The sequence below is a fragment of the Pan paniscus genome, chromosome 18 (assembly GCF_029289425.2).
Source record: "Pan paniscus chromosome 18, NHGRI_mPanPan1-v2.0_pri, whole genome shotgun sequence".
NCBI lineage: Eukaryota > Metazoa > Chordata > Mammalia > Primates > Hominidae > Pan > Pan paniscus.
In genome coordinates, this window is record NC_073267.2 from 2,207,434 (window position 1) to 2,232,937 (window position 25,504).

Sequence of the window (25,504 nt, forward strand, 5' to 3'; positions counted from 1 at the left end):
TTTTGTTTGTTTTTTTTTTTGAGACACAGTCTTGCTCTTGTTGCCCAGGCTGGAGTGCAATGGTGTGATCTTGGCTCACTGCAACTTCCACCTCTTGGGTTCAAGAGATTCTCCTGCCTCAGCCTTCCGAGTAGCTAGGATTACAGGCGCCGCCACCACACCCCGCTAATTTTGTATTTTTAGTAGAGATGGGGTTTCTCCGTATTGGTCAGGCTGGTCTCAAACTCCCGACCTAAGGTGATCCGCCCGCCTCAGCCTCCCAAAATGCTGGGATTACAGGCGTGAGTCACCACACCTGGCCAATGTTCTATTTTTGAGAACACAACGGTTCATAATATATTCTACATAGACTATACCTGTTATGTGTAGATAAACAGACTCTTTTCCCATTTAACACCTTTTGCCTTAGGTTTATTTTTCTGGTATCAATACTGGCACACTTACTTTGTTTGCAGTTTCCTGTCTTTTTTTTTTTTTTTTTTGAGACAGAGTCTCACTCTGTCACCCAGGCTGGAGTGAAGTGGCGGGATCTCGGCTCACTGCAACCTCTACCTCCTGGGTTCATGCGATTCTCCTGCCTCAGCTTCCCGAATAGCTGAGACCACAACTGTGTGCCACCATGCCCAGCCAATTTTTGTATTTTTAGTAGACACGGGGTTTCACCATACTGGCCAGGATGGCTCAATCTCTTGACCTCGTGATCCACCCGCCTCGGCCTCCCAAAGTGCTGGGATTACAGGCATGAGCCACTGTGCCTGGTCTTTTTTGTTTTTTTTTTTTTCTTTTTGAGATGGAGTCTCACTCTGTCACCCAGGCTGGAGTGCAGTGGGGTGACCTCGGGTCACTGCGACCTCCGCCTCCCGGGTTCCAGCGATTCTCCTGCCTCAGCCTCCCGAGTAGCTGGGATTACAGGCACCCACCACCATGCCTGGCTAATTTTTGTATTTTTAGTAGAGACGGGGTTTTGCCACGTTGGCCAGGTTGGTCTCGAACTCTTGGCCTCATGTGACCCACCTGCCTTGGCCTCCCAAAGTGCTGGGATTACAGGTGTGAGCCACTGTGCCTGGCCTGGCTTTCTTGTTTCTTTTCTCCTCTTCTAGTTTCCCCCTTTTAGGCTAACAATTATTAACTGTTAATAAAAACCCTCAGGTCTGTATTTTATCAAGAAACATTTCCCCCATGTCTTCTTCCCTGAACCAAACAAGATCTCTGGCACATTTTATTTGCTCTGTCTCACCACATGGTTTTTGTTTTTTTGTTTCTTTGTTTTTTGAGATGGAGTCTCACTCTTGTTGCCCAGGCTGGAGTGCCATGGCACAATCTCAGCTCACTGCAACCTCCACCTCCTGGGTTCAAGCGATTCTCCTGTCTCAGCCTCCTGAGTAGCTGGGATTACAGGCGCGTGGCACCACCCCCAGCTAATTTTTGTATTTTTAGTAGAGACGGGGTTTCACCATGTTGGTCAGGCTGGTCTCGAACTCCTGACCTTGTGATCTGCCCACCTTGGCCTCCCAAAGTGCTGGGATTACAGGCATGAGCCACCGCGCCCGGCCCACATAGTTTTTCAAATAGTTTAGAATTTCATTTCCAGGTAACTAATTTGCTTCTTTAAACATATGTCTTTTCTATTTAAGAAATCCTTTCTAAACAATTGCATTTTATTCCACAACCGCCTTCAAACAATCATTGAGACTTGGTTAATCTGTTTTGCTCATTTGGCAGCAGTTTCTTGTGGCTGTTTCTTCCCTCCACTGGAATCCTTGAATCTTAAGTCTGTCATTTGACTGCAATTAAAAGCTGGGTTTGGAATACAATCACAGCCTTACCATCCACCTGCTGTGTGACCTGGTAAATTTCTTTCTTTTTTTTTTTTTTTTTTGAGACGGAGTCTTGCTCTGTTGTCCAGGCTGGAGTGCAGTGGCGCAACCTCGGGTCACTGCAACCTCTGCCTCCCAGGTTCAAGCGATTCTACTGCCTCAGGCTCCCTAGTAGCTGGGATTATAGGTGCCTGCCACCATGCCTGGCTGATTTTTGTATTTTTAGTAGAGATGAGGTTTCACCATGTTGGCTAGGCTGGTCTCGAACTTCTGATCTTGTGATCTGCCCGCCTCGGCCTCCCAAAGTGCTGGGATTACAGGCATGAGCCACCACTCCCAGCCAGTTCTTTTTTTCTTTTTTCCTTTTTTTTTTTTTTTGAGATGGTCTTACTCTGTTGCCCAGGCTGGAGTGCAGTGGCACAATCATGGCTCAGCGCAGCCACTGCCTCCTGGGCTCACACGCTCCTCCGGCCTCAGCCTCTTGAGTACCTGGGACTACAAGCGTGAGCCAGTTTGGCTAATTTTGGCTAATTTTTGTAGAAACGGGGTCTCGCCATGTTGGCCAGGCTGGTCTCCAACTCCTGGGCTCAAGGGATCCACCTTCCTCCCCCTCTCAAAGTTCTGGGATTACCAGAGTGAGCCACTGTGCCCTGCTGGCAAATTTCTTAAACTGTCTGTGCCTCAGTGACCTCATTTAATAAAGGGAATAATTGTAGCACGCTTTTTCTAGAGCTGTGAAGATTCAATGGAATAAATAAGGCAATAAATGAATGGATGGGGAATGAAGGATGTGGGTTTCCTCCCTCTTGTCTTTCAATAAGCTCTCACCATCAACCTCCCATTGCCTGTTCTCTCTCTTCCCCCTCTCTCCCTCTGTCTCTCTCTTAGCCAGGAAACCTGGGGTAGGGAGGCTTGAAGCCAGCGGGTGCGTCGGGAGGCTGCGGGTACTGACTGGGGACGCGAACGGAGATTGCGGGAGAAGGATCCACGCCGCGGGAGAAGGATCAGGGTGGAGCCTGTGGCTGCTGCAGGAGGAGGAACCCGCCGCCTGGCCCACACCACAGGAGAAGGGCAGAGCCAGATGGCACCCTGCCCACCGCTTCCCGCCCACGCACTTTAGCCTGCAGCGGGGCGGAGCGTGAAAAATACCTCGTGCGCCTCGGCCGACTCTGCAGTGCGACGGGCGGAGCTTCCAGACGCTCCGCCCCACGTCGCAAGCGCCCCGGGAACGCGTGGGGCGGAGCTTCCGGAGGCCCCGCCCCGCTGCCGACCCTGTGGAGCGAAGGGTGAAGCCTCCGGATGCCAGTCCCTCATCGCTGGCCGGGTCGCGCTGTGGCGAAAGGGGCGGAGCCTGCACCCGCCCCGCCCCCCCCCACCCCGCGCCCCGCCCGCCCCGCGCCGCGCAGGGAGGAGGAGGAGGAGGAGCCGCGGCGGGGCCCGCACTGCAGCGCCAGCGTCCGAGCGGGCGTCCGAGCGGGCGGCCGAGCTCCCGGCGCGGCCTGGCCCCGAGCCCCGAGCGGGCGTCGCTCAGCAGCAGGTCGCGGCCGCAGCCCCATCCAGCCCCGCGCCCGCCATGCCGTCCGCGGGCCCCGCCTGAGCCGCGGCCTCCGCGCGCGGGCGGGCCTGGGGACGGCGGGGCCATGCGCGCGCTGCCCTAACGATGCTGCCCGCCGCGCCCGCCCGCCTGGCGCTGGCCCTGGGCCTGGGCCTGTGGCTCGGGGCGCTGGCGGGGGGCCCCGGGCGCGGCTGCGGGCCCTGCGAGCCCCCCTGCCTCTGCGGCCCAGCGCCCGGCGCCGCCTGCCGCGTCAACTGCTCGGGCCGCGGGCTGCGGACGCTCGGTCCCGCGCTGCGCATCCCCGCGGACGCCACAGCGCTGTGAGTAGCGGGCCCAGCGGCACCCGGGAGAGGCCGCGGGACGGGCGGGCGTGGGCGCGTTCCCTGGCCCGGGACGGGAAGCAGGACGCGGGCCAGGACGCTCCCAGGGCGAGGCTCCGGCGCGGCACGGCGGCCCTGCTAAATAAGGAACGCCTGGAGCCGCGGTTGGCACGGCCCCGGGGAGCCGAAAAACCCCGGGTCTGGAGACAGACGTCCCACCCGGGGGCTCTGCAGACGCCAGCGGGGGCGGGGCGCGGAGGCCGCGCTCAGCTGGGGGGACAAACAGTCGCTAATTGGAGAGGAATTGGGATGCGGCCTGGGGCTGCGGGGTACCCGGAGAGGTGGGGATGGCTGTAGGGGGCGGCAGGGAAGAGTTCCAGGAGGTGTCTGGACAAGGATTTGATGGATGTGCAAGAATTGGGCTGATGCTTAGGACGGGGCGATGAGGTGGGTCCAGAAGAAGGGGGGTGAACGGTGTGAGCAAAGACCGTGAGGCTGGAGGCTGGCCACGGGAGGTGTGAGGGGTAGGGGCAGGGTGGGAGGTGGGCTCGCGGGTGGGCTGGGGTCATGAAGGGCCTCAGGCGCTCTGCTATTGGGTTCCAAGGCTATCCTGAGAACAGGGGTGAGGGGGGATTGCCGTGGGGGGTTAAAGCCTTGTCATGTTCGCTTTCGGGAGGTAAAAACAACAGGTGGCCTTTATGGAGACGCTGCCCAGAGCCAGGTCTGTGCCAGGCTCCTGTTGGGGGTCGTCATGCGGAATCCTGACTCTGACCATCCGAGGCATAGGGACCGTGGAGATTTGCATTTCACAGATGAGGAAACAGGTTTGGAGAGGTGACACGACGTGTCCCAGGCATCACAGCCAGGACAGGACCTGTCCCAGGCATCACAGCCGGGATGTGCATAGCAGGGGTTTGGAACTACGAGGTGCCCAGGACCCAGGGTTGGATTGAAAAGGGCGCAGGGGACTAAGATAAGCAGACAGTTGTCCCCAGCGCTGGGGAGAGTCTTGGGACCAGTCTGATGCCTTGTATTTCCCAGGCTCCAGGCTCCTCGCCGGGACAGTGTCTCCTTGGGTGCGTGCTGGATCCCTGGGGGGCGTGGCACATCCCCAGGCTTGCTAAACATTGGGTGGGTTCTGGCATTTGGTTTTGTAACGTTTCTGGGTCACTCCCGCCTGTGGCCACCCTTCCTTAGGGGAGCCTTGTGTCCTTGGGGCTTTGCTGGGTGGTCTCGAGGGTGGGAGAAGAATGGGTTCTCCTGGACCAATGGAGCCCGTGCCCCTCGGGGCCACATTGCTCCTGCGCTCCCTGACTGCGGATGCGTGTGTCTCGCGGCTGTCTCTGTGGAGATGGCCTCCTCCTGCCTGGCAGCAGCGCCCACAGAATTGCATCAGACCTACCCCACCCGTTGTTTCTGATGCTGTAGCTGAGGGCTCCTCTGTCTGCCAGGCCGGTCACTGGGGACTCTGTCCAGGTCCTGGTGGTTCCTGCTTCCCAGCACCTGATGGTGTCCATGAGAGCAGCCCCTCAGGAGCTGTCCAGGAGAGAAGGGCGCTGGTGGCTGCTGAGCAGAGGGCAAGGCCCGTGTTCTCCAGGCCCTTGGCACAGCAGTGGAGCCCCCGCCCCTGCCTTGTGTTGTCCTCTTAGGCTCTGGTCCTGGGGTTTGGAGGAGGGGGACCCTGGGAGTTGGTGGCCTGTCCCACCCTGAGCTGGCAAGATTCCGAATGCCAGGCCCCTCAAGTGTGCAACAGGGCACAGGGTGACCTCATGTGGGCAGGTGGGTGCTGTTCTGTACACACCTGGGGCCGCCGCTGGGAGAGTTCTGGAAGGTGGGGTGAGGGGACCCATGGGAAACTAGGGCCTTAGGAAGGATGTTAAGGCCCTGGCTGGCCCCCCAGGCCACCCTCTGTGCTGTGGGGGCAGCCCAGCCATTTTGCTGTCTACCCTGCAAACTCCTCCTCGGGGAGACGGCTGGGTTTTCCCCAGGGAAGAGGGGTCAAGCTGGGAGAGGTGAAGGACACAGATCACAGCTGCTGGCAGGTGTTTAAGGGTCCAGGAGCGTTGCTGTCGGGGTGTCACCAGTAGCCTTCCTGGGGGGCTCACGCAGGTGCCTCTCCACTTGTGGCTCCCTGGCTGCTGAAGCTCAGCAGGGACAGCTGTGTCCAGTTCCAGGTGGAGGACAGCCAGGGCTTCTGAGGCCACAGCCTGCCTTGGGTTAATGATGCTGCCGAGAGGTGGTGGCTTTTGGAAAAGATGGCATACTGCAAAACGTGCTGCTCTGTGTGGCTCGAAGCTTCGTGGGGAGACGTGGGCAGAGCCGTGGCTGACTCACAGACCCCCCACCCCAGAGCCTGCCCTGCCCTCCCTGCCCCGAGCCTTCTCCCTCCTGACCCATGTGTTTTTTTTTTTTTTTTTTTTTTTGAGACAGAGTTCACTCTTGTTGCCAAGGCTGGAGTGCAATGGCACGATCTCGGCTCACGGCAACCTCCGCCTCCTGGGTTCAAGCGCTTTTCCTGCCTCAGCCTCCCGAGTAGCTGGGATTACAGGCGTGCACCACCATGCCTGGCTAATTTTGTATTTTTAGTAGAGACAGGGTTTCTCCATATTGGTCAGGCTGGTCTTGAACTCCTGACCTCAGATGATCCGCCCGCCTCGGCCTCCCACAGTGCTGGGATTACAGGCATGAGCCACCACGCCCAGCCCTGACCCATGTTTTGAACCAAATTCCAGCCACCCTTTTATCTGCAAGCATTTTGGAGGGCATCGCAATACTGCAGACCCACCTAACACAACAGACAATTCCTTCATGCCACCGAAGGCCTGGTGTGTTCACATTTTTGGTTTAATAGTTTGAATTAAGAGCCAAATAAGGTCCACACACTGCAATTAGTTGACGTCTTTTTTTTTTTTTTTTTTTTTTGAGACGGAGTCTTGCTCTTGTCTCCAGGCCTCAGTGCAGTGGCATGATCTCAGCTCACCGCAACCTCCGACTCCCTGGTTCAAGCGATTCTCCTGCCTCAGCCTCCCGAGTACCTGGTAGCTGGGTTTACAGGCATGCACCACCGTGCCCAGCTAATTTTTGTATTTTTAGTAGAGACGGGGTTTTACCGTGTTGGCCAGGATGGTCTCGATCTCCTGACCTCGTGATCTGCCCACGTCGGCCTCCCAAAGTGCTGGGATTACAGGTGTGAGCCACCACACCCGGCCAATGTCTTTTAAAAATATATACGTTTTTGTTTTTGTTTTTTGAGACGGAGTTTCGCTCTTGTTGCCCAGGCTGGAGTGCAGTGGCGCGATCTCAGCTCACGGCAACCTCCGCCTCCCGGGTTCAAGTGATTCTCCTGCCTCAGCCTCTCCAGTAGCTCGGATTACAGGCATGTGCCACCATGCCTGGCTAATTTTGTATTTTTAGGAGAGACGGGGTTTCTCCACGTTGGTCAGGCTGGTCTCAAACTCCTGACCTCAAGTGATCCGCCTGCCTTGGCCTCCCAAAGTGTTGGGATTACAGGTGTGAGCCAGCGTGCCCAGACAAAAATATATATGTGTCTTTAAGGCTGGTCAAGCAAAGCATTGGGACTGGAGAAAGAATGAAGAATTCTACCTGGCTGTGATCAATTCGTTGTGAACACCACTGTGCTTGGACCAGCTAGCTGATGTCTTTTGTTTTGTTTTGTTTGAGACGGAGTCTGGCTCTGTCACCCAGGCTGGAGGACAATGGTGTGATCTCGGCTCACTGCAGCCTCCACCTCCCGGGTTCAAGCGATTCTCCTGCCTCAGCCTCCTGAGTAGCTGGGATTAGAGGCGCGTGCCACCACGCCCGGCTAATTTTTAAAAACATTTTTAGTAGAGATGGGGTTTCACCATGTTAGTCAGGCTGGTCTTGAACTCTTGGCCTTAGGTGATCTGCTTGCCTCGGCCTCCCGAAGTGCTGGGATTACAGGTGTGAGTGATGCATTTTATTTATTTATTTATTTATTTATTTATTTATTTATTTATTTATTATTATTATTTGAGATGGAGTCTCACTCTGTTGCCCAGGCTGGAGTGCAGCAGTGCCATCTCGGCTCACTGCAAGCTCCGCCTCCTGGGTTCACGCCATTCTCCTGCCTCAGCCTCCCGAGTAGTCTGGACTGGTGCCCGCCACCATGCCCAGCTAATTTTTTGTATTTTTAGTAGAGACGGGGTTTCACCGTGTTAGCCAGGATGGTCTGGATCTCCTGACCTCGTGATCCGCCCGCCTCAGCCTCCCAAAGTGCTGGGATTACAGGCGTGAGCCACCGCCTGTCTTTTAAATGTCCGATGATGCCTAGGAGCTTCCCTTCCTCTCTTTTTCCTTGTGCAATTTGTTGAAGAAACTGGCTCCTGCAGCCTGGATTTCTCGCTGTGTTTTGGGGGTGCCACCTCCATGGTGTCACCTCCGTGGTGCTGTGAGTGTGTCCTTCGTGTTTCTTGTAAATTGGTCATTGGAGCCGACATCCCATTGTCCCAGAGGTTGTCCTGGCTGGCACTGACCTAGGTGTAGATGTCATCAGCTCAGGGCCCCCTGCTCTAAAGGCCACTTCTGGTGCTGGTTGCCACTCACCCTGGCTGGGGGTCACCTGGGTCTGCTGCTGTCTCGCAAATGCTGGGGTCCAGGACTGGGCACATCGAGGGACTTGGTAGGTGCTTGGTTCACTGATGTAAAATATAGGAGAACCCGGGGCCTTGCCCTTTCCCACCTGCATCCCTGAATGACAGAAGAGTGTGGGAGAGTGTAGGGGCAGGAGGCGCAGACCCCGGGGCCCCTGCCTGGGATTGGCGTCGGGGAAGACAGGCATTCTGGAGCGACCCCTAGGCCTGATGCCTTAGAGCGCAACTGCCAGAGACACAGCTTCCTTGGGGGGCTGGCCAGGCCACGGAGGGGCCCCTGGCTCCCATTTCTGGTCCCTGGATCCTGAGAGCGAGGACTAGGGATTGTCACCAAGGCCTCCATGAGCCCTCAGCAGAAGGAGGGCCACCCTCGAGGGCTCCGTTATCACTGGAGCCCGCGTTCAACCAACACGCAGATGATTCTCCAAGGACAGAGATGGATGATGGGGAGGGGGCTGGCCTGGAAGGACCCCCAGTGCAGGTGACATTGAAGCCAGGTTTCAAAGCTCCCACAGGGAGCTGCCCAGAGAGAGTCCCCAAGGGGCAAGGTGACTCGGGGGCAGGGGTAGGGCCTCTGTCAGGAGAGCCTAGGAGAGGCCCGTGTCTTCTAGGAAGAGCCCTGGCAGCAGAGCGGAGGCAGTGATGAGGACCTGCATCCTGCATGTCCAGCTGGCCTCACCCGGGGTCCCTGAGCCGGGTCTTACGTGGCTCCCGCACTCGGGCGTTCAGAATGTGCCTGCGTGAGAAACGGTAGTTTCTTTATTAGACATGGGTGCAAACTCGCCAAACTTGTGGACAAAAATGTGGACAAGAAGTCACACGCTCACTCCTGTACGCGATTGCCGGCAGGGGTGGGGGAAGGGATGGGGAGGCTTTGGTTGTGTCTGCAGCAGTTGGGAATGTAGGGCACCCGAGCTCCCACACTGCAGAGGCGACTGTGGAGACAGAGAGCACCTGCAGGTCATCCATGCAGTATCGGCTTGCATCCAGATCATACAGGGAACACTATGATTCAACAACAGACAGGGACCCCGTTTAAACATGGACAAGGGGTCACTCACGCCTGGAATCCCAGCAGTTTGGGAGGCCAGGGTGGGTGGATCGCTTGAGCCCAGGAGTTTCACACCAGCCTGGGCAACAGGGTGAGACCCCGGTCTCTAAAAAATAAAAGAACATTGGCCGGGCGTGGTGGTATGCATCTGTGGTCCCAGCTATTCAGGAGACTGAGGTGGGACATCACTTGAGCCGAGGAGATCAAGGCTGCAGTGAGCTGTGATCACACCACTGCACTCCAGGCTGGGTCACAGAGCAAGACCCTGTCTCAAAAAAAAAAAAAAAAAAAAAAATCACAGGATCTGAACAGAGATTTCTCCAAAGAAGACGCACAGATGGCCAACAGCGTGTGAGAAGATGGTCGGCCTCATTAGTCATGAGGGAAACGGAAATCAAAACCACTGTCCAGCCGGGCGCAGTGCCTCACGCCTGTAATCCCAGCACTTTAGGAGAGCAGATGGCTTGAGGCCAGGAGTTTGAGGCCAGCCTGGGCAACATAGCGAGACCAATAAATAGATATTAGTGGTGGCGCCTGTAGTCCCAGCTAGTTGGGAGGCTGAGGGGGGAGGATTCCCTGAGTCTATGAGGTTGAGACTGCAGTTAGCTGTGATGGTGCCACTGCACTCCAGCCTGGGCGACTAGGAAACGGTCTTTAAAAAAAAAAAAAAACAAAACAGGGTGGGCGCGGTGGTTCACGCCTGTAATCTCAGCACTTTGGGAGGCCAAGGTGGGGGGATCACAAGGTCAGGAGTTTGACCAGCCTGACCAACATGGTGAAACCCCGTTCTACTAAAAATACAAAAATTAGCGAGGTGTGGTGGTGGGCGCCTGTAATCCCAGCTAATTAGGAGGCTGAGGCAGGAGAATCACTTGAACCTGGGAGGCGGAGGGTGCAGTGAGCCAATATCACACCATTACACTCTAGCCTGGTCAACAGAGCGAGACTCTGTCTCAAAAAAAAAAAAAAAAATGCTGAGCATGGTGGCGCATGCCTGTAGTCTCAGCTACTTTGGGGGCTGAGGCAGGAGAATCGCTTGAACCTGGGAGGCAGAGGTTGCAGTGAGGCAAGATTGCACCATTGCACCCCAGCCTGGGAGACAGAGTGAAACTCTGTCTCAAAAAGAAAAGGTCTAGGAAGAGTCCACACCCTCTCCCCGCCGTGGCCACGCCGGGCCCCGCGCTGAGCCCTCTGTGTTCTTGTCTCTCCATACCTCATCACGGCACTGCAGGGTTGCAGCCACTCCTGGTCTCATTTTACAGACCAGGAAATTGAGGCTCTGAGAAGCCGTGGTGGAGATGATTTCATCAGCATGCTCTGGGGCAGACCCCTGGAGCCGCACAGGGTGCCTGGGGCCCACACTAGTGCCCTGGTTTATAGACAGAGGTGGCAGTGGCGCTTCCGAGTCGGGCTGGGATGTGCTTGCACTCCCCGAGGGGCTGAGGGGCCGAGGGGCCCTGCGCCCAGGTGCAGCTGCTTGGGTGCTGCCAGCCCCTCCCACCTCTCCCTCCCTGGCTCATCCCTGCTGTGTCCCTTCCCTCTAGTTTCCTGTTCAGTTTCAGGAAGGAGGCTGGGAACCCAGATGTAGGGAATTTGCGCCCTGGAGTCAGACCTGGGTTCACGTCCCAGCACCTCCACTTCTGGTGTGACCTTGGTCCAGTCTCTCAGCCTCAGTTTCCTCACCTGTAAAGTGGGCTCCATGATTAGATGCACCCTGCAGGGCAGTGTAGCAGTGACCTGGCTCAGCCACTGGCAGCCCCAACAATCAACACTTGTTAAAGTAGCTCTGTCGGTTCCCTCAGGGGTTCCAGGGGCGCATTCCCCTGTCCTCCATGCACTGTGAGACCTGCCCTGCCACAGAGCAGAGTGTAACAGCCTGAGGGTGAGAGCCAGGCACTGTGCCTGTGCTTAGACCGGACACTGGACGACGGGAGCCAGTGCAGCCTGGGCGGGTGGACTCCTATGGACCCCTCAGCACCCAGCCTCGGTGGCTTCAGCGCAGGGCCGCGTGGCTGTGGGGGCTCACAAGACCCGGCCCACTCCTGCTTGTGCCTACATCTGGGTGTTTGCCCATTGGTGCCTTTTGACGCGTTCTGGTGTGTGTGAGACGTGCGGGGCTGGGAAGTGTTGGCAGAGCCGCGAGTACCGTCCTCACTCCTTTTGTTCTTTTGACGTAAGCTGGCGAGTGGCACTGCCTGAGTTCCGCTCAGTGCCCGCCCTGAGCGGGCATCCTTGCTGTTAGGTGGTGGCGGTGTGCGCTGTCGCTGGTGGGCACCGAGAGCCTTTGGGAGCTTTGGGGAGGTTGTGCCAAGCTTGAGCCTCGACGTCCCCCTTCCCGGCTTTCTGTTGGCTCTTCTGAGGCCAGGGCATCTCTGTGAGGGCCTCCTGCTGGAGCCATCTCTGTGGATCTCCTCTGCCATCCTGGCCCACGTGTGGGTGATGCGCTGGCCACCATCTGGTGACAGTGGCCGGGCACCGCTGCCAAATGTGGGTCCCGCATCTGCAAGCCCCTCCCTGGGTCCCCTAGGGTATGGGGTGGTTCTGCCACTGCCCTCGCTCCCCCACCTTGGGGTGCCTCTCCCCCTGCTCGTGGGGGAGACCCTGCCTGGGATCTGCTTTCCAGCGAGGAATATACTTTGGAGGGAGACACACGTGTTCTTTTCTGGAGCTCTGCAGTGGCCACGGCAGCCCAGCCCGCCAAGCACCCTGGAATGAAAACATCCCGCTGCCGTCTGGGCCTGGCCTGCACTCTGCTGCCTGCGCTCCAGCTGGCTGAGGCCGGGCACGTCTGCGGGCACAGCGGCGGGGGCGCCACAGTCTCCCTGCAGAGTGAGCGCAGCTGGAAAATGCAGCTCACGCCCTTTCCCAGAACACCTCGCTCTTCATGGCTTGGCAGCTGTCCTCGCCTAGGGGCCGGGGTGCCCAGGCACTGGTGGCAGGAGAAGGGCTACATCTGGGGCTGAGGCGGGCTGGGTCCTTTTCTCCCTGCAGCTCCCGAGGCCCAGCCCTGGCCCAGCCTGGCGTTCCTGACCTTAGGAGCGCCATGATCTGAAGACAGGCTGGCTTCTGTGAGGCCACCTCGGAAAGGGCTTTGTGCCCAGGCAGAGGCGGAAGCCAGCTCTTCCTTCTGGTTGAGGCAGGAATGAGGCCAGCGCTGGGGCAAGCCCATGCCCAGGGAACGTCACAGCTGTGGGAGTACAGGGGCTCCGGGTTCTGAGCCCGTCCACTGTGCATCGTGGCCCTGGCCTCAGGATGGCTCATGCCATCATTGGCTGTGCCCACAGCCGAGTGGGTGATGGGATTCCGGCTGCCCCGCTGGATCTGTGCCGCTGCCCTCTCCAGGGCACTGCTGTGCCTGCACAGCCGGGCGCAGATGGCCAGTTTGCTTGCCGCCCCCCGCCCACCCGCTTCCTAACTTGGCTTCCTCCATTGACACACTGGACCCTGCTGGCTGCCCGGGGAGGTGTTTGGGGGATGGTGTTGGGGGGGGAGGAGGAGGGCCCCTTGAGCCTCAGTGTGCCCAGCCTCAGTGTGCCCATCAGGAGCATAGGGCCAGTGCAGCACCTGCCCACACAGGCTGTGAAGGGTGGGAGTGGAGAGGGATGCAAGGGGGTCGCAACGCCTGGCTCCATGTCAGCTGCGTGCAGGGGCACCAGGAGCCGGCCCTCATTCTCCCCTTGAACTGGAAGGGTGGCCCCGACCCCAGCGGCAGGTGGCATACGTATGAAGCGCTCTCCTTCCTACACCCCACAGGTGGGCTCGTCTCCAAACGGCCCTTTTTGAGCTGGCTGTGTTTTTCCATCAGTGTAGGCAAGGACATCGCAGACTCCCCTTTCTCGTCTCCCTCGTTCGGCCTCCGAGGCCGGAGTCTCCATCCCTGTGCCTGCCTGTGGGTCCCAGGAGGACCCGAGGCTGCCCATGTCACCCCCGGCGTCTCATCCTGGGGACAGTTCAGCCGTGGGAGGGATCTGTAAGGACAGAATGCCGCTGAGCCTGGGGCTCCCCGGCTAGTCTCACACCCCGTGTCTGGGACCCAGAGACCCTCGTGCAGGGCTCTGTTGCCTGGGGCCTGGCAGCCTCGTCCTCTATCAGAGGCTGCAACCCCCACCCCTCGTGGGGCCAGGGTTGTGGCCGGCCTCCCTGGCCCTCCCCATGGAAGTGGTAGGCGGAGCCAGCAGCCGTCTGCCCAGCCCGGGGCTGCACTGTTTTTTTTCAAATGAGCACCGTCCCAAACTGCAGCCCGTTAATTTAAACAGGATCATTTCCGGCCCTGGAAGCCGCCTCACTCTCCTTAAATGGAAAGGAGCACAGCACAGAGGGAAACAGATGAGGTCATGGCTCGGCTGGCCCAGCGAGGAAGGGGCCGCAGTGGGGGTGGCACTGCCGCCTGTCCCCTGTCCTCTCCAGCGCCCACACTGCAGCCCATTTCCTCACCCTGGGCCTGCTCTCGGGAGGGACGGGCCTGGGGGTCCTCTTGCTGGGCGGAGGGGAACCGGCTCCTCCAGGAGAGGACGGGGCCTGGCAGGGGGCACGGGGCCTCCCTGGGTCTGGCGTCCTGTCCTGCCCCTGCCGAGGGAGGAGCGGTTACATAAGCTCCGCAGGCGGCCCCTCCGAGCCGGTCCCCCCAGCCCAGTTTCCAGTGAGGCGGCCAGCGCGGGCGGGGGTGCCGGGCCTGGCGCACGCCCGCCACTGACCACACGCGTCTGGAATGTGCAGATGTTTCTTTGGGGGCTCTGTCCGGCCCCCAGACCCCACTCAGCATCTGGTCTGGGGAGTGGGCACCTGGGGCACTCAGCTCTGAGTGTGAGGCTCTGAGGCAGGTCTGGTTTGTCTGGGGCCATTCCCTCTGCTGTGGATTGGGAGGGCCCCGGGAGCTGCCCCACACCCAGGGAAGTTCTCCTCAGTCCCACTGTTGCATGCCCCGACCCCGGCTCCCCCGGCCCAGAAGCGCCTGTGGGGCAGAAGGCCCAGCCCCAAGACTTCCCGGCCCTGCCAGCCTCAGGCTTCACCCACCCTCGCGCCAACTGTGGGCAGAGCCCAGGGGGAGGGCAGGAGAGCCAGCGCCTGGCTGGGAACACCCCTGAAGGGCCGAGGCTCCAGGGCGAGGGGGCCCGACCTGGGGTTCACACGCCCGGGTGGCGGGCAGACCCGCTGCAGCATGAGACACGTGTCAGCTACCTCGGGCCGGCAGGCTGGCCCTGCTGCCCACAGCCCTGGGACGTGGCCCCACCTGTGACAGGGGTGTGGAGGGGCAGCCTCCAGGCCTGGCCACACCCTCTGCTGTTGCTGCTCCTGCTCCAGGATTGGCAAGGGTGCTGGGAAGGGGTGAAGACCCGTACTGTGGCCACACACCTGGGACTTCCTTCTCCACCCAGTGGTGCCCCAGCAGCCGCTAAGGAGCCCGCTGGGTCCCACGCTAGGATGGTCCTAACTCCTCCTGCCTTCCAGATCGGACGGTCGGCGCTGGGGGCCCCTTGTGTCCCAGGGCTGGGGCACCGTCCTGCCCCCCATGGGGGTGTACTCCTCCCGACAAGCTTGGCTTCAGCTTCCCTGGGAGCGCATCCTGGCCCTCGGGCACCCATCAGGCTGTCCCTGTGCACCTGGCTCCCACCCTTCCAGCTCATAGCAGGAACTGGGGTGAGGAGTGCGTGGGGCAGCAAGGGCCTGGGACCCCAGAGGACCCTGCACTCTGCTCTGTGCTCTTGCCTGGGCTTAGGGCCGCTCGGTGGTCCTGCTGCCAGATGCCTGGGCCCTGCTGTGTCCCCCATCCTTGCAGGGAACCAGAACGTGGGGGCAGGGCATCAGACAGCGGTGATGATGTCACCTGGCGGGTGCAGAGGAAGCCCGAGGGGCGGGGTGGGGGGGCTGGCGCGAGGCTGCCTGGCTAGGCCTTGGCGTTCCCCCAGAACGGCGATGGCAAAAGCAGATGGAGACGTGGAAAAGTACGAGAGCAAGTGGGGTGAGGACTCCACGGGGACCCCTGTGCTGGTCCCTGTCCCTGAAGCCCACACCTGAGTCCTGCCCAGGGCAGATGCTTCCACACCCAGGGGGCACCTGAGTCCTACCCAGGGCAGACGCTTCCACACCCTGGGGCCTGGGGGACTGCACCTGGCTCCTGTCTGGGCCCCAGCTTCATTCCACTACACTGGGCCCTGGGAGCTCGGCTGAGCGGGGTCCCCAAGACCTTGCTGCATTTCTGGGCCTTGGGCTGGGGTGAGGGCCGGGAGAAGGAGCCAGCCTGGAGCCTGGCACGCAGGGAGTGCATGGCCAGAACCGGTGACAGGCGGGGCTGCCTGCTGGCGTGGAAGAAGTGTCCATGGCACCCCCAGGCCTGGTTCACAGTGGGATGGGCGGGGAGCGGGGGGGCTCTGGGGTCCTCGGCTGACCTGCCCCCACCCCTGCCCTGGCTTGTCAGCTCCCAGCAGCAGCCACTCGATGGATTTTCCAGAAAATGAGGTGTGGCCAAACATCTTCAGACTTTTCCTTCTTTCCTTTCTCCCGTGGCCTGGGTGGGAGCTGCTCCCCATGCCTGGGGGCAGGTTCGAGAGCCTGTGCCCCTCCCCGGGGCAGTTTCACAGCTGTGTCCCTTCCAGGGGGCCTGCCTGTGTTCACCGTGGCCTCTGCAGCACCTCTCGCCCCTTAGGGCTGCTGCGCCTCGGGTCCCGGTGCCTCATTCTCCCTAAAGCATTGGTTCTGCTGCCGCCGCAGCCGCTGGAAAGTCCCTCCTCAGGTCTAACTGCAGTTCCTCACGGCACAGTGTTCCCCCTCGGGCATGGTGCTTGGGCAGCGGGTGTGAGTCCAGCTGCCTCACCCTGTCCCGAGAATGGCCACTTGCTGGTCTCCCAGCCGCCACCCTGTCCCACTCCACGGCGGGGATGGTGTGGATGCCTAGCAGCGCGGCTGTGGGCCCACCCATCCTTATGGGCAGTGGGGAGCACCTCAGCCCGTGTCCCTACCTTGGTGTAGAGGAGGGGACGGCAGAGAAGCAGGGTTCAGTTGGGGGGAAGCGGTGGCCCTGCCGGAGGGGCCGTTCCCTGTGTGTCTGGCCCCCAGATCCTCTCCCTTCCCGGAGCCCAGGGCACTGGCATAGGCTCTCTGAGTGTCCCGCAGCCCCTGGGGGAAGGGAACTGCACCCCCAACCGTGTCCTCCATCCGCAGATGGAACAAGAAGCTCCGGGAGCCAGTGCCCAGCGTCTCATCTGTCTGGGCGCCCAGCCCAGGTGAGGGCCCGGCTCCACCGTCCGTGGCTGGTGCTGCTTCCTGGCACGGAGAAGGCCTCGGCTGCTCTGTCCCCTCAGCTGGGGTGGCCTCTGGTCCCCTTCTTTGTTGGTTCCCTTCTCAAGCCCTTGCCCTGGCCCCGGGCCCCACTGGGCAGCCTGTGTGTGCGTCTCTCCTGCGCCGGGTAGGCTCCTGTGGGAGCGGAGCTCCGGTGGGAGGAGCAGGGCTGGAGGCCGGCAGGGGCTGGGCGGGTGCTCAGGGATGGAGGCCGGCAGGGGCTGGGCGGGTGCTCAGGGCTGGAGGCCGGCAGGGGCTGGGCGGGTGCTCAGGGATGGAGGCCGCCCCGGCTTGGGCCTGGCTGCCGGGTGGTCATTGCTGGGAAGAGCAAGTCTAGGCGGAGGCACCTGCTGGGTCACTCGTGGGGAGGGTGACACCTGGGGAAGTAGAGGCCCGTGGCAGGAGGTGAGGCCTCGGGGTCCTGGGGAGCAGGGGGGTGGTGTGCAGACCTGCGGAGCCACAGTCCCTGTGCCAGGAGCACTACTGGGAGTGCGTGGGACCAGGAGGGGTGCCCAGGGTGGGCGGCAGGGTGACCCCCGAGGTGCTTGAGGCCGAGGGGAGGTGGAGTTCTCGGTTTGCCCCAGCTCTCTGGCTTCTCACCTCCGCATCACCAGCTGCAGGACCTGGTTTGTAACTCGGGCAGCTCTGAAAAGAGAGACATGCTGCCGCCCTGTGGTTTCTGTTGCTTTTTCTTCACTGACTACTGACATGGGATGTCTTTCCCACGGCTGTGACCAATTGTGCTGCTTTTAATTGCCTGGTTTTTCTTTTTTTGTTTTTGGAGTTTTCTCTTTCTTTCCTCCCTCCCTCTCGCCCTCCGTCCTTTTTTTTTTTTTTTTTTTTTTTGAGATGGAGCTTCACTCTTGCAGGATGGGGTGCTGGAGTGCAGGGGTGCAATCTCAGCTCACTGCAACCTCTGCCTCCCGGGTTCAAGTGATTCTCCTGCCTAAGCCTCCTGAGTAGCTGGAATTACAGGTGCTTGCCACCACGCCTGGCTAATTCTGTAGTTTTAGTAGAGACAGGGTGTCTTCGTGTTGGTCAGTCTGGTCTTAAACTCCTGACCTCAGGTGATGCGCCCGCCTCAGCCTCCCAAAGTGCTGGGATTACAGGCAGGAGCCATTGCACCTGGCCCTTTCCCCTTCTCCTTTTCTTCTCTCTCTCCTCCCTTTCTTTCTTTTCTTTTCTTTTTCTTTTTCTTTTTTTTTTTCAGATGGAGTCTCGCTCTGTCACCAGGCTGGATTGCAGTGGCGTGATCTTGGCTCACTGCAACCTTCGCCTCCCGGGTTCACGTGATTCTCCTGCCTCAGCCTCCTGAGTGGCTGGCACTACAGGCTCCCGCCGCCATGCCCGGCTAATTTTTGCATTTTTAGTAGAGACGGGGTTTCACCCTGTTGGCCAGGATGGTCTCGATCTCTTGATCTCATGATCCACCCACCTTGGCCTCCCAAAGTTCTGGCATTACAGGAGTGAGCCACCGTGCCCGGCCATCTTTCTTTCCTTGCTTTCTCTTTCTTTTCTTTCGAGACCGGGTCTTGCTCTGTCGCCCAGGCTGGACTGCGGTGGCACAATCATAGCTCACTGCAGCCTCGACCTCCCTGGCTCCAGCGATCTTTCCTCCTCAGCCCCCCGAGTAGCTGGAACTACAGCTACACACCACCATGCCTGGCTGATTCTTTTTTTCCATGTAGAGATGGGGTCTTGCTATGCTGTCCATCCTGGTCTCAAACTCCTGGCCTTCCCAAAGCACTGGGATTACAGGTGTAAGCCACCACAGCCAGTTTCCTTTTCTTCTTTTTAACTGGAATAGTTGGCTTTTTCTTTATTAGCTGTGTGTCAGGAGGGTATTTTTGGCCTTTAGTATGTCGTCTGAGTTGCTAGTGCTTTTCTGAGATTGTAGTTGGTTTTCTAATTTTATTTATATTTTGCATAGAAGTTGTGTATTTTAGATGGAGTTAGGTCGGCTGGTCTTTGATGTTTTATTTATTAATTATGTATGTATTTATTTATTTTTGAGGTAGAGTCTCGCCGTTTCACCCAGGCTGGAGTACAGTGATGCGATCTCAGCTCCCTGTAGCCTTGACCTCTCTGGGCTCAAGTGATTTTTCTCTCCTCTACCTCCCGAGTACTTGGGACCCCAGGCGCATGCCGCCATGCCTGGCTAATGTGTATTTTTTGTAGATACGGGATCTCACTGTGTTGCCCAGGGTGGTTTCAAAATCCTGGGCTCAGGCGATCCTTCCGTTTCAGCTCCCACGGTGCTGTGTTACCGGCGTGTGCCCCAGTGCCTGGCCGTCTTGGAGGTCTTGTTTCTCTGGGTTTATGCCTCGAGGTGGCGCCTGCTCCCCTGTGCTCCCTGGTAGCCTGGTCGTGAGCCTGCTTCTCACACAGTCATACCTGGTTGTGGTCCCACAGTGGGACCACCCTGTTGGGTTCAGAACAGGAGATGGGGGCCCCTCGAGTCTTTGTGGGGGCTGTGGACAGGGTTGGGAGACCTTGGCTCTATGGGGGACTGTGGACAGGGGATGGTGGGCCTTGGCCCTGCGTGGGATGGATTGGGGGTCCGTGCCCTTCCTGGCCCTGGGTGGACAGGTCCATGTGGCACTCGGCATAGAGCTGAGATGGGTGCAGAGGGCTGAGGCCCCCAGGCCTCTCCTGGCTTGGTTTCCCCAGATGAGTGTTCATTTGGGTCTTCCATCAGAAAGGCCCCTCGTGACCTCTGGGAGTGGGGAGCTCAAGGGTGGGAGGCCATAGCTTGGGGATGCTGGCAATGTGTGGGATGGGCCCAGGGATGGCCTCTGGCCTACTAAGGGCTCTGGCCCTGACCCACGGCCACTCACTCCTCAGAGACGTCTCCCACAACCTGCTCCGGGCGCTGGACGCTGGGCTCCTGGCGAACCTCTCGGCGCTGGCAGAGCTGTGAGTGTCCCCCAGTCGTGCCAGCATGCGGGGCTCACTCCGGGTGGGCGGGCGGCACCGCCTCTTGCTGCTCAGCTGTGGGGGCTTCCGTCAGCTTTGCCGAATCTCCCCTCTCTTCCAGGGATATAAGCAACAACAAGATTTCTACATTAGAAGAAGGAATATTTGCTAATTTATTTAATTTAAGTGAAATGTAAGTTGTGGTTCTTTGGGTGGGGTCCTGGCTGGACCCCAGGCCCCCAATATCCCTTCTGCCCTCCCAGTTGGTCCGTGTCCCCTTCCAGGCTTGAGACCAGATCCTGGGGGCAGTTCACTGCCTGCTTGGAGCCCCCCAGTGCCGGCTTGGTTGGGGCAGGGGAGGCGGTGCTGTCAGGGTGGCTCCAGGGCCTGGTTGCCAGTGGGGGGCTGGCATAGACCCTTCCCACCAGACCTGGTCCCCAACACCTGCCCCTGCCCCGCAGAAACCTGAGTGGGAACCCGTTTGAGTGTGACTGTGGCCTGGCGTGGCTGCCGCGATGGGCGGAGGAGCAGCAGGTGCGGGTGGTGCAGCCCGAGGCAGCCACGTGTGCTGGGCCTGGCTCCCTGGCTGGCCAGCCTCTGCTTGGCATCCCCTTGCTGGACAGTGGCTGTGGTGAGTGCCGGTGGGTGGGGCCAGCTCTGTCCTTCCCAGCCAGGTGGGACCTGGGCCCTGCAGACACTGGGCAGGGCTCAGGAAGGCCTCTCTGGGGGGGGGCCTCCGGGCCAAGGGAACAGCATGGGAGCCTGTGAGTGCGGCGGGCAGATGGGGGGGCGTGGGGTGGAGCCAGGAGGAGCAGAACCCGGGGTCCAGTGGCTGCCTCTTCTAGGTGAGGAGTATGTCGCCTGCCTCCCTGACAACAGCTCAGGCACCGTGGCAGCAGTGTCCTTTTCAGCTGCCCACGAAGGCCTGCTTCAGCCAGAGGCCTGCAGCGCCTTCTGCTTCTCCACCGGCCAGGGCCTCGCAGCCCTCTCGGAGCAGGGCTGGTGCTTGTGTGGGGCGGCCCAGCCCTCCAGTGCCTCCTTCGCCTGCCTGTCCCTCTGCTCCGGCCCCCCGCCGCCTCCTGCCCCCACCTGTAGGGGCCCCACCCTCCTCCAGCACGTCTTCCCTGCCTCCCCAGGGGCCTCCCTGGTGGGGCCCCACGGACCCCTGGCCTCTGGCCAGCTAGCAGCCTTCCACATCGCTGCCCCGCTCCCTGTCACTGCCACACGCTGGGACTTCGGAGATGGCTCCGCCGAGGTGGATGCCGCTGGGCCGGCTGCCTCGCATCGCTATGTGCTGCCTGGGAGCTATCACGTGACGGCCGTGCTGGCCCTGGGGGCCAGCTCAGCCCTGCTGGGGACAGACGTGCAGGTGGAAGCGGCACCTGCCGCCCTGGAGCTTGTGTGCCCGTCCTCGGTGCAGAGTGACGAGAGCCTCGACCTCAGCATCCAGAACCGCGGTGGTTCAGGCCTGGAGGCCGCCTACAGCATCGTGGCCCTGGGCGAGGAGCCGGCCCGAGGTGAGTGTCTGCTGCCCACTCCCCTTCCTCCCCAGGGCCATCCAGATGGGGCAGAGCCTAGTACCCCCATCTTGGGCCCACACTGACCGTTGACACCCTCGTTCCCACCGGTCTCCAGCGGTGCACCCGCTCTGCCCCTCGGACACGGAGATCTTCCCTGGCAACGGGCACTGCTACCGCCTGGTGGTGGAGAAGGCGGCCTGGCTGCAGGCGCAGGAGCAGTGTCGGGCCTGGGCCGGGGCCGCCCTGGCAATGGTGGACAGTCCCGCCGTGCAGCGCTTCCTGGTCTCCCGGGTCACCAGGTGCCTGCCCCCACACCCCGAGGGGCCATAGGTTGGGAGATCTCTGAAGCACTGGGGCAGAGCCTGCGGCTGGGGAGTCTCAGGAGGAGGGAGGTGGGAGCTGGTCCGGCCCTGGTGAGCAGGTGGCGCCGGCCGGTGGGGCCGTTCCTGTCAGCTCTGCAGATGCAGAGGTGGACGCGAGCGGGGGGCAGCCTCCGGACACTCCTGGGCACGCCATACGGGAGGTGGCCTGCACGGGGATCCCTGCCGGTGCCCACAGGCCCCGTGGGTGGGTGCTGCTGTGAGCCTGGGCTGGTGGGCCCTGCTCTCCGGGCTCTGAGCCTCAGTTTCCCCATCTGGAAAGGGGGACAGTGATGGGGCTCCCAGCGGGCTGCTGTGAGGGTGGGAGGATGGAGGAGTGCCCTGAGCCCCCTGCCATCCCACACCCGCCTCCAGGAGCCTAGACGTGTGGATCGGCTTCTCGACTGTGCAGGGGGTGGAGGTGGGCCCGGCACCGCAGGGCGAGGCCTTCAGCCTGGAGAGCTGCCAGAACTGGCTGCCTGGGGAGCCACACCCAGCCACAGCCGAGCACTGCGTCCGGCTCGGGCCCACCGGGTGGTGTAACACCGACCTGTGCTCAGCGCCGCACAGCTACGTCTGCGAGCTGCGGCCCGGAGGTGTGCGGGGGGCCAGGCAGGGGCCTGAGACGCTGGCTGTGGTTAGGGGCCTGCCGGGCGCCCGTGGTGGAACCTGGGCTGAGGAGGAGGGGCTGGTGGGGGGGTTCTCGGGCGGCTCGGTCCCCAGTCTGTTCGTCCTGGTGTCCTGGGCCCTGGCCCGGCGCCTCACTGTGCACTCGCCACCCCAGGCCCAGTGCAGGATGCCGAGAACCTCCTCGTGGGAGCGCCCAGTGGGGACCCGCAGGGACCCCTGATGCCTCTGGCACAGCAGGACGGCCTCTCAGCCCCGCACGAGCCCGTGGAGGTAGTCGGCCCCCCACGTTCTACAACCTGCCCTCCTGCCTGCCCCTGGAGGCCTTGCCTGCCCTGCCCACTGTGGGTCTCGCCAAAAAACTTGGGGGCCTTAATGTTGCTTGTGCCCAGTGAAGATGGTTGGGAAAATCCAGAGTGCAGAGAGGAAAGCGTCTCCTCACATTACCCCCAGGCCTTTTCTCTGAGTGTGTGTGAGTTATTCCCGAAAGGCAGGTCAGGGGTCCTGCCCCCCATGGACAGTTTCCATCGGAGTCTTCCTCTCGAGCGACAGGAGCCAGGCCTGTGGGGGTCTGATGGCTGGCTCTCCTTCCCTCCCCTCTTCCTGGGAAGTTCGGGTGGGGGGAGTCTGGGCTTCAGGCTGGGGTGTGGTCTGTGGAGCTGAGGCGGCCCCCTGCCCACCAGGTCATGGTATTCCCGGGCCTGCGTCTGAGCCGTGAAGCCTTCCTCACCACGGCCGAATTTGGGACCCAGGAGCTCCGGCGGCCCGCCCAGCTGCGGCTGCAGGTGTACCGGCTCCTCAGCACAGCAGGTGGGACTCTGGGGTGGTGGGTGGTGGGCGCCGCAGGACTCGGGGTGGCCTCTCTGAGGTCTCACGTCTGCTGGTCCCGTGGCCACCAGAGTGGTTCCCAGTCTTAGGTGGACAGAGTAGGGGTTCCAGAGACACCAGCTCATTCCGGGTGTCCTGGGGGTGGATTGGGTGGGGCCTGCCTGAGGGCCGGCCTGGGTCAGTCGGCTGGCCGGAGACAGGGACGCAGCACTGGGCTGGGAGTGCTGCCCGGGCGGGGAGACCTGTCCTCACAGCAAGGCCAGGCTTGCTGGTGCAGGCAGTTGGGCATCTCTGACGGTGGCCTGTGGGCGAATCAGGGCCCCAACACCCTCCCCTCCTCGCAGGGACCCCGGAGAACGGCAGCGAGCCTGAGAGCAGGTCCCCGGACAACAGGACCCAGCTGGCCCCCGCGTGCATGCCAGGGGGACGCTGGTGCCCTGGAGCCAACATCTGCTTGCCGCTGGACGCCTCCTGCCACCCCGAGGCCTGCGCCAATGGCTGCACGTCAGGGCCAGGGCTACCCGGGGCCCCCTATGCGCTATGGAGAGAGTTCCTCTTCTCCATTCCCGCGGGGCCCCCCGCGCAGTACTCGGTGTGTGGCCCTGACCTGGGTCTGTTCCCTGCATCTTCTCAGGCCACCTTCCTGTCTGCTGCCCAAGGTCTGGGTCTGCTCACCAGACACACCCAGCCTGCAGGCCCCTCCTACTTCCTTGCCACCTCTGACCTCCGACCTCTGCAGTGCCCTTGGCCCTCTCCCAGTGGGAGAAGCTCTCGCCTGGGCCCTTGGCACGAGCTGTGCCTCCTCTTCCTCTCTCCCAGCACAGCCGCTCCTTCCTGTCTGCCAGGTCTTGGCCTGTGTCCTCTCCCCGTGTGTCCCCCTGTCTGCAACTGTCCTGCCTGTCCTTGTCATGAGCACTGTGGGGAGGCTCCCTGAGGTGTGGCTGACGAAGCGGGGAGCCCTGCGTGTCCACCCTCATCCGTCGTGCGGGGGTCCACGGGCCATGACCGTGAGGACGTGATGCAGCCCTGCCTCCCTCTCCACAGGTCACCCTCCACGGCCAGGATGTCCTCATGCTCCCTGGTGACCTCGTTGGCTTGCAGCACGACGCTGGCCCTGGCGCCCTCCTGCACTGCTCGCCGGCTCCCGGCCACCCTGGTCCCCAGTCCCCGTACCTCTCCGCCAACGCCTCGTCATGGCTGCCCCACTTGCCAGCCCAGCTGGAGGGCACTTGGGCCTGCCCTGCCTGTGCCCTGCGGCTGCTTGCAGCCACGGAACAGCTCACCGTGCTGCTGGGCCTGAGGCCCAACCCTGGGCTGCGGCTGCCTGGGCGCTATGAGGTCCGGGCAGAGGTGGGCAATGGCGTGTCCAGGCACAACCTGTCCTGCAGCTTTGACGTGGTCTCCCCAGTGGCTGGGCTGCGGGTCATTTACCCTGCCCCCCGCGACGGCCGCCTCTACGTGCCCACCAACGGCTCAGCCTTGGTGCTCCAGGTGGACTCTGGTGCCAACGCCACGGCCACGGCTCGCTGGCCTGGGGGCAATGTCAGCGCCCGCTTTGAGAATGCCTGCCCTGCCCTGGTGGCCACCTTCGTGCCCGGCTGCCCCTGGGAGACCAATGATACCCTGTTCTCAGTGGTAGCACTGCCGTGGCTCAGTGAGGGGGAGCACGTGGTGGACGTTGTGGTGGAAAACAGCGCCAGCCGGGCCAACCTCAGCCTGCGGGTGACGGCGGAGGAGCCCATCTGTGGCCTCCGCGCCACGCCCAGCCCCGAGGCCCGTGTACTGCAGGGAGTCCTAGTGGTGAGTATGGCCGAGGCTCCGCCACCAGCCCCCAGGCAGGTGCCTGCAGACAGGATGCTCACACAGGGCGTGAGGCCTGGCTTCCCAGTGAGGGCAGCAGCCCAGTTACTGGGGACGTCGGCCCCGGGCAGGTCCTGCTGGCTGGCTCCTCAGGCTACCTGGTGGGCTTTAAATTCCTGGAAAGTCACGGCTCTGACAGCGGCTCCGCTAACTCATTCCACTGTCTCGTTTCACGAAATGAATTTAAAACTCCACTCCCTGACCTCACACGAGCCCCCGTGAGTCTCTCACGCCCTCTGCTGTGTTCTCACCTGGCTAAAGCGAGTGGCTTTTGAGCTGGAGTCTGAACCCCTGATGGGAAACTGCGGGCTGCCCGCGGTGCCACCATGCTGGGTACATGGGGGACAGGGCTGTCTCCGTCTTGCGGGTACCTGCCCCTTTACCAGGGGCCTTGGGAGGGGCCATCAGAAATGGCGTGACCTGTGCAGCCCGTCCTGGGTTCTGTAAGCCAGTGTAGGTGCTGTCCCTGTGAGGCCCGTGTGCCTCCCCTCACTGCTCCGAGCCCTCTGGCTGAGGAGCTGGGGCAGGAGCCCTGGGAGGGTCTGAGAAGACTCAGAGAGAGGTGGACTCTTTGTAGCTGGTACTAGGTTTGCTTTACAGATGGGGAAACTGAGGCACAGAGAGGTTGAGGCATTAGTAGTACTACATGGCTGGCTGGAGAGCCGGACAGTCAGTGTCCCAGCCCGGGCTTGGCTCCCATGGCATGCAGAGCCCCGGGCACCTCCTCTCCTCTGTGCCCCGCGTG

General features: G+C 61.1%; 1 protein-coding gene across 5 annotated transcripts in view; it reads left to right on the forward strand.

The window, feature by feature from the left end:
- The first annotated feature begins 3,072 nt into the window (after window positions 1-3,072).
- Window positions 3,073-25,504, forward strand: part of PKD1 (polycystin 1, transient receptor potential channel interacting) — a 48,163-nt gene continuing 25,731 nt past the window's right edge. For 2 of the 5 annotated variants that reach the window (XM_063598184.1, XM_063598185.1), the window contains exons 1-11: window positions 3,073-3,692; window positions 19,494-19,565; window positions 19,687-19,758; window positions 20,027-20,196; window positions 20,411-21,082; window positions 21,201-21,384; window positions 21,820-22,040; window positions 22,229-22,344; window positions 22,755-22,881; window positions 23,244-23,491; window positions 23,944-24,699. In XM_063598184.1, coding sequence (XP_063454254.1) covers window positions 3,478-3,692; window positions 19,494-19,565; window positions 19,687-19,758; window positions 20,027-20,196; window positions 20,411-21,082; window positions 21,201-21,384; window positions 21,820-22,040; window positions 22,229-22,344; window positions 22,755-22,881; window positions 23,244-23,491; window positions 23,944-24,699 — 2,853 coding nt within the window. In that variant the 5' untranslated portion in view covers window positions 3,073-3,477. Of the gene's footprint in view, window positions 3,693-15,241; window positions 16,595-19,493; window positions 19,566-19,686; window positions 19,759-20,026; window positions 20,197-20,410; window positions 21,083-21,200; window positions 21,385-21,819; window positions 22,041-22,228; window positions 22,345-22,754; window positions 22,882-23,243; window positions 23,492-23,943; window positions 24,700-25,504 lie in introns of those variants that run through there. The other 3 variants (XM_055100622.3, XM_055100624.3, XM_063598186.1) reach the window with 2 other exon arrangements.